The following is a 12,786-nucleotide window of genomic DNA, read 5'->3' on the forward strand; positions in this document are numbered from 1 at the left end:
CTACCTAGCAAGCAGGGACTTTCTTAGGGACAAATTTAGCATTTAAATTTGTGTGGTGGAGCTGAAAATTGCCTGCCAAATCAGATATTTATGAAACTACAGACAACTGTTCTAAGCACATCCTTTAAAATCTGCTTATTACATGATTTAACGTTGCAAAACAGAGATAAGTTCAGATTGCTGAAAAAAGTCCCGAAGTCATGTTAACATAAAACAATGTGACATGCACTGTCCACAGCGATACCATGAAATTATAAAAGATGTGCATTAATTACCATTGCTTTAATCATGGTTCACATGCTTGTGACTCAAATATTACGGCTTTTGATGCAAGACCATCTTAGGGTGCTCTTTTAAGGAAACAGCAACCACACTTAAACACGCCTCCTCCTGTTTATGAGATTCGTTGTGCTTTAAATGTTTTGGTGTGAAATGTGGGGCAATGCAAAGTCAGCCAAACAAAGAAGTGAAAGCCCAAATAGGGTGCCAGGCAGAGTTTCTCTCAGAGTGACACTGGCCCCTTAACAGCAGAGAAGTTCAGAGAAACCACTGAGGTCTGAATTACATGCAGATATCCTGAAGACCTGCGCTCAGAGGTGAGTCAACACAAATAATATTGAATTTAATACCTTCCAGGGTTACAGATGCCCACATTCAAAGTTTAATGGAAGTCAGACAGATAGATTGTTATTAAGATTGTAATAATAAATATATGCTTTCAGTTCTGCATTTATGCCTGTGAATTAGGCTACGCTAAAAATAAAATGCTGTATTTTTTTGCAGACAAAATATTAAATTGTCATGCTATTTTCACTGCAAACACTTACTAACAGTGGATATCAATGTAATATATTTCTATAATAATGCCTGCAATAATTTAACGAAACATAGGTTTAAAAAATACTAGTGTTTTTTAATAAAAAAAATTATATAGATTTATATATATAGCAGTTGGGTAAATATGATTTATTCCACATTTTCAGGCTTAACACCTCACCAATCTTTCATCAAAAGTATTTATATATTTTTTCTATGGTAAAAAAAAAAAGCTTTTATTTCATATAAATTATATTTAATATAATTTACGAGATATCAATGCAGAAAGTCTATTTATTTTTATTACTTAAAATAAATAAACAAATAAACAAATATAATCCCAGATACCAGGCTACAAATACACTTTTTATTTTACCTGATGTGTAAACATTAAAGAAATGGTTACATCTAAATCAACTGGTTTTATTTATGTCAGAAATATAATTTAATATTACTGAACCAATCGACATATGGGTTATTTATGGGTTAAATCGCGTAGAAATACCTCCTAAACAACTGGACGTTATAGGGCACCACTCATTAAACGGTTAATAATATTAACTTTTATTATAGAGCTCAAATATAAGAAAAATAGATGAACTGATCAATTATAAAAAATTAAATAAAAACTTTTAATTCCGATACGAATGTGTTCAGTTATATATATTTAAATGCATTTTTTCCTGTCTCGTTTTTTCCCCATTGTTAAAAAATATAAAATGTATCGTGTTTAAGTTCATATTTAATTTGTTAAATCTGTGTTAAACCTGTGTTAAATGTGTTAAATCTGTGTTAAACCTGTGTTAAATGTGTTAAATTAAATCTGCATACATAAGTTATTAAAATAATGCCAAAGCATTGCCACTTTCGGTTATCAAATCAACAACTTTAAACGCAAACTCAGTTTAAAAATATATATTAACACGATGAACTCAACATTTAGGATTATTTAAAGCATGGTTTATTAAAACACTTTTTTAAAATGTATTATGTCTGGAATGTTTTTAATTTGATAAACGTTTCATAGCTTACGGTTGTTTCTGATGCAGTCTCGCCGTTGGCTTAAACCTGTGATGCAGTCCTGAGCTTCATCGTCACCATCATCATTATCCTCTTCCTTCTCATAACCAGAGAGTCGCACAGAAGCCTGTGTCTCCACAAAACCATCATAAAAAGAGATCTCCCTTCAGTCTGCTCTTCCAGCTTCACTTCTGCTCGAATAAATAACCCGTTCCTCACGAAAGTGTTTTAAAGCGCGTTGGCACGCGATGCTGACTGAAAGCGCGAAATGGATGACAGATTGACGCCAACGACTGTCTGACTGTGGCACGCGATGAGTATTAAAATGAGTACAATTTCATCCTAGACGTTATTTAAAGATTTTTTTACAGAGATATTTCGTGCTCTCATTCACCACAAAACACACCTGAAACTAAAGGTGACATTTCTTAAGAGACGCATCTGGCAGCACCCAGGCGCGAGTTACTATAGATACCGTTTGTTGTTGTGACACGCGAGACTTTCCGATCTTAATGTTTTTCTAGTTAAAAAAAAAAGAAAAGAAAAATAACAAAAAAGTATATATATATAAATAACAGTTCAAAAACTCTGGATAAGATCAAATAAATATAGGCATGTGTATAACAAACTATTTTAAGGGCGTATGTATATGTATGTAAGTATATAAATTGTATTATTAACAGCTAGCCTGTTAAAAGTAAAGTTAGCTATTCGTTACACGGAGATCAAACTGCTTGCTGAATTAAACTATAATGCGTCACAAACAACACCATACATTTCTTAAGAGAAATGTCACTAACTGAAAAACTCACAAGACTGAATGAAACACGATGAGGATTAAAAAAATAAATAAATAAATAAATAAACCAACGCATAGTTTTAAGAGAAGGAAACTCACCCCGAACAAGACATTACGCTATTATTACGTGACAGTAAAATCACCAAGCTTAAAAACTGGCAAGTAGTCAAGCAATGCAAACCCCAATTAATCTGAATTTTGAATGTACGCTTTGCATTTAAAAAAGAAAAATGCATACATCCAATTGACATAAATGCTGGTTCAAATAAAAAACATGCTAACAGCTGCATTTTAAAAGATCTGTTAAGGAATAGTTGTTAAAATAAAAATCCACAATAATTGACTAAACCTTTGGTTATTTTTTTGCATTATTTATTTAATATAAAAATTGAAGTTGCATCCATGAGCAAGTGATTAATTAGTTTTGTTTCTGCTTCAATCACTAGGAAACCCCTCAGATTCCTGCTTTAATCCCACACGTGAAATTATGAATGACATGACTAATTTAGTCAACTAAGCCAGACTGGTTGATTAAAAATTCTGAAAAATTTGTAATTGTTTGATCAGATAATTGTTCATTGTTTTTAGCACTTTCTAAACCTTATTGAAATCTAAAAATTCTCAGTTTAGAGATTAGTATTCACATAAGCCAGACTCTCAATAGCGCCATTAGTTGCAATAACACAACCTTTGAACCCTTTTGACACAACCTGAACCTTCATACCAAATCTAAATATAAAACAACTGCATGTATTTTTCTTATGTTTTGTATCATATTGAGCTTTTATGGCCCATATAGTATGATGCAGTATATTGAGAATATGGGACAACATATCAGGTTTGTTCCTTCAGAAGTCCAAACTAAGCAAAAATATGCATTTTGGTTAAGTTGTTATTTATGTGCGCAAACCGTAAGATGAAATAAGGTCAACTATACTAGCCTTTTACTTGCTAAGGATGATGAACTAATAATTAAAACAAAGAATGCACTGAATAGATTGTGTATAACAGGGTTTTGAGGAAGGTTTTGATCATGTTGATCATTTAGAGGACTTAGAAATTGATGCATCAAAGATGATAACCTGATGAACTGTTTCTGCCATGTTATACAGGTATGGAGCTATCTGATTCAACTACAGAAGATTTTTCATCAAGCTACACTTATGATTATGATTACAATTACACTGATATGGTCACCGAGGCCAATGTCACTGATGTTGAGGAGCTGTGTGTAGCCAGCAAAGAACAGGAGCTGACCATTACTGTTGTCCAGACCACGGTCTTCCTCATTGTCTTCTTCTTAGGTGTGTTTGGTAACGGGCTGGTCATTGCCACATTTGCACGGTACCGCCGTCTACGTCTACGCTGCATGACCGATGTCTTCCTGTTCTACCTGGCTCTGTCCGACTTACTGCTTCTGCTGACTCTTCCGTTAGAGACGGGAGAGACACTGATCGGCAGCTGGGAGTTCGGAGAGGGGCTGTGCAAGCTAAACCGTGGTATGTATGCCATCAACACCTATGGAGGTCTGCTGTTGTTGGCTTGCATTAGCGTTGATCGCTATTTAGTGGTGGTTCGCACCAGGGCCATACGGAAGAGGAGTTCTGGGACTCTGTTTTACAGCACACTGTCTGCGCTTGGAGTCGCACTAACTTCTGTCTTCCTGAGCCTGCCAGACTTGCTCTTCAGCTCCGTGGAGAACGACATGGGTTCAGACGTCCTTTTGTGTGATATGAAAGTTTGGGGCGATGGAGTGAGTAAATGGAAGCTGTGGGCCCAGATGGCAAAGATCGCAGGATTCTGCATCCCTTGCGTGGCGATGGTGGTGTGTTACGGCGCGATCGGACGTGTCTTGATCCGTGCCGGCGGCAACTGTTGGCGCAGACAGAGGACTTTGCGCCTGATGGCACTTCTGGTGGTTCTTTTCCTTCTCTTTCAGCTTCCTTACACGATGGTGCTTCTGATTAAAATATTCAAACCCACTCAGATAAACTGCGAAGACTGGACCAAGTTCCACCTTCAGGAAAACATAACGCGCAATCTGGCTTATGTGAGGTGCTGCCTGAACCCTTTGCTCTACGCACTCGTTGGGGTCAGATTCAGAAATGACATTATCAGGCTCTTGATGGACACCGGGTGCATGTGCACGTGTGTGTCCCATATAACTCCACAGCATGACAACGGAAGCTCCATCACACCATCGTCTCCAGCTCCAACCATCCTTTCATCCTTCCCATCTTCTTACATGTCTTCCAAGAAAACACCTGCCCTGGACACACCTGCTGCAGACACAGCTGAAACCTTCATTTTTCCAATGCCCATATCTAGTAAAAAGACTTCAGGACTTATGAGCTGGTGTCATCAATAAATGCACATTAGATTATCTGAAATAAATAATTTCTAATTTTAAAGGTAATAATTATAGAAACCCATTTACTGTATGCCACAAGAAAAAATAAACATGCTTTGGTAAAACAATTATGAGATTAAAAATGATCACATGTTAATATAAGAGTTTTATATCAATATTTTGGACTTCCAGTGGATAAGAGACAAAACTGCATGTACACAAAAACTCTTTATACAGTTTAAATACAATGAGCAGCATAAATAATTTTAGTACAGTGTTAGATTAAGAGTTAATAATATATATATAAATATATTAGACATATGCTGTAAATACATTTTGCACACATTTATTCTGCTCACATTTATTACAGTTAAAATTATTTAGTTTTTTTGTATGTGTTATTCTCTGCTATTTTCATTTCTCATTTTACCTGTATTCCTCATTTTACCTGTATTACTGTTACTGGCAAAACTGCAAAATAAAGATTATTTTTCTGTATAAATTTTGTATGCATTTTTTTTTTTCATTTCAAACCGATGTGTAGAAATGAATGGAAATCTATGGAAATACATTTCTTTCAGCATTTAATTCTTGTTAGTTGCCTATTTTTGAAGTGTTTAAAACACTCAAGCAGGTCTTTAATAACATGTTGGCGCCACCTTGTGGTCAAATCTGATTTCATAGGTGAAAAATGGAAAGATAAACCTTTGGTGTCATCAATAAATGCGCATTATTAGATAATCTGAAATAAATGATTTCTCATTTTAAAGGTATTATGTATAGAAGCCGATTTACTGTATGTCAAAAGAAAAAAAAATCATGCTTTGATAAAACAATTATGAGATTAAAAATGTTATAATTATAAAAAAGCATTTTGAGATTTAGAAATCAAAAATACAAGAATGTTTTGACTTTGTAAGTTTTATATCAATATTTTGAACTTCCAATTTTTAAAAGACAACTGCATGTACACAAAAACTCTATATAAAGCTTTACATACAATCAGCAGCAGCATAAATTATAGTCTAGGTTTCCAGGAATATTAATTTCTAAATAATTTTAGTACACTGTTAGACTAAGAATGTTAGAAGAAATATATATATATTTGACATATAATGTAAATAATATATGCTCACATTAATTACAATGAAAATAATTTTGTAATATATGTATGTAATTCTGTGCTATTTTCATTTTTTAATTTCTACCCTGTATTTCTGCTACTGACAAAAATGCTAAATAAAGCTCGTCATGCTCGTCCTACAGCAGCCATATAAATATAACTGAGATAGGCTTATCATGTTTTATAAATTTTTTCCAGTTTTTTTTCAAAAGATTAATGTGTTAAATATAACATGAAATATCTTGATTCTCAAATATGTGTAAGTAGATGCATTTTGCACCTTAATGTTAGCCGATCTATAATGAGCATAATAGTGAACCAGCTTTACAGTATATGGGTCGGGTGACATGTCATTATATATGACTGACGATGTTTTAATGTGAACATTGTCATAACACTTTCATCGTAGAAAAAGAAAGCAAAGAACATTTACATTATCAAATAACAATTGAACCACTCTCATAAACTCTCAGTAATCACTGAAGCTGTTTACACTGTGAAATGAATATCTTAATTACATCGTATGTAGGCCTACATCTGTACTTTGTTGTTTCTTATGAGAGAATCGTCAGAGAATAGAATTCCTGCAGCGAGTGCGCGCACTGAACAAAACATTTCAGCGATGACTCATCTCAACGTCTCTGATTGGTCTTTGCAGCTCAGCAGAATCGTGTGTGATTGGTTAAAAAGTGCAGCGCTGTAAAAACGCGTCACTCTCGCTCAGCGCCAAAGCGAGAAGATTTGTATGGAGGACCAAGCCTGCAGAAAATATAATTAAATAAATGTATAAAAAATGTGAGATAAATGATGTGATAAAACCAAAAACAGTTTATTTGTAATAAAATGTAACCCTGAATTTATATTTGAGATTACTTTTTATTTTATGTATTATTTTCTGTATTTATTTTACATTTATTTTTATAATTATTTACTTTTATTTATTTATACTTTCATTCGTGTATATATTTATTTTATTTATATATTTATTTGTTTTTAAATGTATTTATTCATGCATTTGTATTCGTATGTATTTATTCCCACATGTATTTATTTCGAGATTAAATTAGCCTATTTATTAATTAATTTATTTTTATTTTCTGCAGGTTTGGTCCTCCATAAACGACTGCCAAAATCACGTGGTTTCAATGAAACGGGCTTCATGTTACGAAAATAAGTATACCAGAAATCGCTGTAGGTGCGCCTCGAGGTCGATAGCCAGGTGAGCAGCGCGCTGACATGGAATGTCGATATTCTTCGGAAGTCCAGAGTTCGAGTCCCAGCTCGCGAACTCTCACTTCGCTACAAAACAGCAATAGCCTCTGACATCCTTCTTCGTTTCGTTTCAAACCCGATGTCGGCATGCCTGTACCTGCAAGATGGATCAAACCCGATGTCGGCATCCCTGCAAGACAAAAGTGCGCTTCGGAGATCCTGACTTCGCTTCATTACAACAGTTTCAAATTGCCTTCACAAAAGTACCGATACCGACACTCTTCGGCATCCGAAGTACGAATCACAGCTCGCGAACTCTCACTTCGCTACAAAACGGCAATAGCTTCGGACATCTCCCTCTTCGTTTCGTTTCAAACCCGATGTCGGGTTGCCTGGATTAAACCCGATGTCGGCATCCTTGCAAGAAAAAAGTGCGCTTCGGATATCCTGACTTCGCTTCATTACAACAGTTTCAAATTGCCGAAAATTTGGCATCATGTCTCCACAAAAGTATCGATTCCGACACTCTTCGGCATCCGGAGTAGGAGTCCCAGCTCGCGAACTCTCACTTCGCTACAAAACAGCAATAACCTCGGACATGTCCCACTTGGTTTCAATACTTGCTATCTCTGTGAGCGCTTCGGATGTCCATGGTTCAACATGAAAGAACAGCAGTGTACAGCACCGGGTCGACGGCACCCCTACAAAGACAGAAGTGCGCTTCGGGAATTCTGATATCGGGGGTTCCTTCAAGACCGAGAGTTATGCCTCGCAGCTTAGTCGGTATGCACGCATCGGACATTCCGAGTTCGGGTACGAGTCCCATGTCGCTTCATAACAGCAATTTACCTGCAATTTTAAATTGCCGAGAATTTGGCTTCATGTCTGCATATAAATATATTTTGCAAGTGTTTCACCTCAGTCTGACGGGCTGGATCTCTGGGTTTCTGGACTGGAATACAAGTGCGAATCCGGACAAGGTAAGTTCTTACTTTACCTGACTAGCTACTTTGAGGTCTCTGCAGAGCAAGAGTGGGGGTTTCTGACTGTGTGGGTGTTTTCGAACTGGTGGGTGTTTCTAAGTCACGCAAATAATAGGTGCCGATCGCAATCTGACTTGAAGCAGTCCATGCCGGTTAGAAATTTTGTCCGACTTCAGACAGCGCCGATGCAAACATGACTATCACGTGCGGCATTCAAAGTAACGCGAGAGCATTTCGAGAGCAGCCGGCTGACTCAGCCGCCGCAGTTTATCCAGAGCGACTGCAGGTGCGCTGATGACGACACGGCTGTTTCACGATTGGCCAGATTCACCACATGACAACGATCACCTGTGTTTCGGGTTATTCGAACCTTTACAGTTCCAATAATGTAACTCGCCTATCGCCGTCTTGACTGTGCTTCAAGTCAAACGTACCTACAGATCCCTCTTGACCCCACCCCTAAACCTACGCGTGACTATGACGTCGACCAATCAGGTAACATGGTCGAAACGCCCCTCTGTTTTGGTCCACGCCCACAGATCTGATAACTCCCATGACTTTCCTGCAGAGTTCTGTATCGCTCTGTGACGCATACATACATACATACATACATACATACATACATACATACATACATACATACATACATACATACATACATATATATATATATATATATATATATATATATATATATATATAATATTATTATTATTATCATTATTATTATTATTATTTATTTATTTTTTTTACAAAAAATGTGACACTGACATTTTTCACTGACTGGAAAGTGTTTAAATTTCATTTCAGCATTTTTCTTCACCATTAAACATTCTTATAATATTTATTCCCTAAAGATATGATGTCTGAAATTTCTCTGAGAGATTATGAGATACAGATGGAGGAGTGGAAGGCTTTAAAAAAACTGGAGCCAGTGATGGGGCCACAGAGACCAGATGACATCGCCATCATTGACCATCAGTCTCTCAACGTCCAGGTGGAGAACTCTGAAGATGTGCTCACGCCTCCTTTAACCAGGACAGAGCGATTTTTGCAGGCTGTAACATGGGCCTTCACCAGCTGCTTTTGGTCCATCTGGAGAAAGATCTATTGACACAACCTTTGTGTGTCCCTTCAAGAGAGCAACCACTTGTGTTGTGTTTTACTTTCTTAATATATTAATTTATTCTGAATCTGAAGATATAGTAGAATTAAATGTCTTTAACCCTTTTAAAAAAACACATATGCAATAAAAATGTATAAAAACTCTTCTGAAATCTCTCTCATTTTATTGAACTGTTTTCAAATAAATAATTAAAATCAGAAAGAGCTTTATTACCATGTTTACACACACAAGGAATTTGACTTGACAGGAGCTTCCAGTGCAGAAGAAAGTAGACATAATGCAAGCATACATGATAGCGCAGATATAGAACTAATACACTAATAAACACTAATATAATAATAAATAAATAAGTAAACTGCTGAAGAGGCTGAGGTTGTAAAGAAGGTTGGGAAAAAGTATACAACGTTATGGAGTTAAAATTAACCTTTCACTTTAAAACTTATTGTAGAGCAAATTATGAATTTCTTTGTTTAGAATAAATTTCATCTTTCATTTTGAGTGTTAACATATACATATAAAACATTTCTTCTGTGTTTTACCAGTAAAAATACTGCAAAAATATGACAGATTTGTAGTGTAGTTTTTATTTTGTGGACATTTGAAAACACTTTTGCATGACAAATTACATATAACAATCACTATATAATGTAACACAATTTGTTATTCTTTATCTTATGAGGCCTACTTAACAAATCTGACATATTTAGTTATTTGAAGTTTACTGTGATTTAAACATTAAATACAACAAGTGATGTTATCACCTAAAAGACTAACTTTATACATTCACTGGATACAATAGATACAATAGAGTGCTTTACCTAACAATAACAATCTAACTCATAACTACTACAACTGATATTTCCCATAAAACAACTGATAGTTTACCACAAAAAACAGAAACAAAAAAAAGGTTCTTTGGGGTTCTTTATAAAGCCCTAGTGTTCTTTACTCAACTCCAAAGAATGCTTTATGCCAAAAAAGTTCTATATTACATTTATGCATTTAGCAGACGCTTTATCCAAGTCGACTTACAGTGCATTCAGTCTAAAAATTTTTACCTAACATGTGTTCCCTGGGAATCGAACCCACAACCTTGCGCTGCTATCACAATGCTCAACCAGTTGACTGGGATTTTCCTTAGTTGTCAGTTTTAAACATCAAAATTAAAAGAAAGAAACATTTGAAATATATCCGTCTGTGTGTAATGAATGAATATAATATAAAAGTTTCACTTTTTGAACAGAATTAGTAAAATAAATCAACTTTTTGATGATATTCTAATTATATGACCAGCACCTGTATAAGGAGATATAGCCCTTTGTCGTACAAAAGAGTTCTTTGGGCTAAACCATGCTTTTTATATTTTTACACATTAGGCTATTTACAAATATTATACTACATTATATAGTATATATTTGTGTTTTTATTTAAATTTTACTTTCACACACCTTTATTCCAAAGAAAATAAACATCTTTCTTGTTCTGGGGTCATGTTGAGTGACGTATGCCAAAAAACTTGCACTAAAGTGACGTGGCCATTCTGTAGGTGCTGCTGGTGCTCCTTCTCGACTATGCTGACAAAAGGCACGATGTGAAATGTCTTTCTGACAACTTCTGTTTAAAATATTTAGTATTTTTTAACTGATGTGTATGAAATTGTGTGTAAATATTCCCAAACATTCTGACATTCTCTGTATTGAATTGAAGAAAAAAAAAATGGATGGATGGATGGATGGAAAACACAAGACATGTACTGTTATGTGAAACTGATTTAAAAAAAAATATGTTTTGGACAAAAATAATTACTTTCGGTAAATAGGTACCAAATAGCTTTAAAAAAAAAAAATATATATATATATAAGCTCATAATCATCAATGTGGCGCTACGGTGATATGAAGACAAATTATTGAATGAAGTCTTTATTTTAACGCTTCATAACGTTATGGTTGAACCATGGCAGATGGACTAATCTGACGATGTCTTTCATATTTTCCTTGACCTTGAAAGTGTAACTTGGCAGTCAGTGGGACAGTCATAAGCCTCCCAGTTTTCATCCAAAATATCTTAAATTGTATTCTGAAGACGAACAAAGCTTTTATGGGTTTGGAACGACGTTGGGGTAAGTAGTTAATTACACAATTTTCATTTTGGGGTCGAGTAACCCTTTAAATGTATCAAATGTAAGCTGTTATATTATTTAGACCCTCCTTTAAATGTTCACAGTTTAAGTTTACAGTTGTTACATACAATGTTGTTACAATTTGATCTGATTTCTATATATATATATATATATATACACACACACACTCTCTGAGCTCATTTTTTTCTTTAGCTCAACTCTATAACACACACAAGTACACACACACACCCACTAAAATATAGATGTTGATTCTAATGCACCACAGCCCAGTGCTTTAAGTGGCCCAAAAGAGGTGCCGGTACCCTATTATAGCCAAAAAAAATAATTTATTTTCTGTTTTTTTTTTTTGGATGATTCCCCTCATCCCCTGAGGTAACAACAACTATAAGTGAAAGTGACATTGAGCCAAGTATGGTGACCCATACTCAGAATTTGTGCTCTGCATTTAACCCATCCGAAGTGCACACATACAGAGCAGTGAACAAAAACACACACACACCATAAACACAAACCCGGAGCAGAGGGCAGCCATTTATGCTGTGGCGCCCGAGGAGCAGTTGGGGGTTCAGTGCCTTGCTCAAGGGCACCTCAGTCGTGGTATTGAAGGTGGAGAGAGAACTGTACATGCACTCCCCCCACCCACAATTCCTGCCGGCCTGAGACTCAAACTCACAACCCTTCGATTGGGAGTCTGACTCTCTAACCATTAGGCCACAACTTCCCCATATTTGCTTGAGCTAGAAAGAACTACTGAACATAAATAAAATGTGCAAAAGGATTTTGAAAAAATACCCTTAGAAAGAGCTACTGCAGTACCCCAGCCGGCACATGACCGACCTTCAACGTTGAAATATGGTTGAAATAAGGTCAGTTGGGGTTTCAACGTTGAAACAACGTTGATTCAATGTTTAAAGCTGAATGGTTGAAAAACATCCAGCACATGACCAACTTTCAATGTTGAAATATCGTTGAAATAAGGTCAGTTGTGGTTTCAACGTTGAAACAACGTTGATTCAACGTTTAAAGATGAACGGTTGAAAAACTTCCAGCACATGACCAACTTTCAACATTGAAATATGGTTGAAATAAGGTCAGTTGTTTTAATGAAACAACGTTAAAAATGTTTAAAGATGAACGGTTGAAAAACTTCCAGCACATGACCAACTTTCAACATTGAAATATGGTTGAAATAAGGTCAGTTGTTTAAAAAACGTTA

General features: G+C 35.6%; 1 protein-coding gene across 1 annotated transcript; it reads left to right on the plus strand.

Moving 5' to 3' along the window:
* The first annotated feature begins 450 nt into the window (after nt 1-450).
* On the plus strand, nt 451-5,436 carry LOC113042117 (C-C chemokine receptor type 7). Its single transcript, XM_026200703.1, has 2 exons — nt 451-596; nt 3,748-5,436. The coding sequence occupies exon 2, from the start codon at nt 3,750-3,752 to the stop codon at nt 5,001-5,003; it is 1,254 nt and encodes a 417-aa protein (XP_026056488.1). The 5' UTR covers nt 451-596; nt 3,748-3,749; the 3' UTR covers nt 5,004-5,436.
* Nucleotides 5,437-12,786: the final 7,350 nt, after the last annotated feature.

Source organism: Carassius auratus, chromosome 24 (assembly GCF_003368295.1).
Source record: "Carassius auratus strain Wakin chromosome 24, ASM336829v1, whole genome shotgun sequence".
NCBI lineage: Eukaryota > Metazoa > Chordata > Actinopteri > Cypriniformes > Cyprinidae > Carassius > Carassius auratus.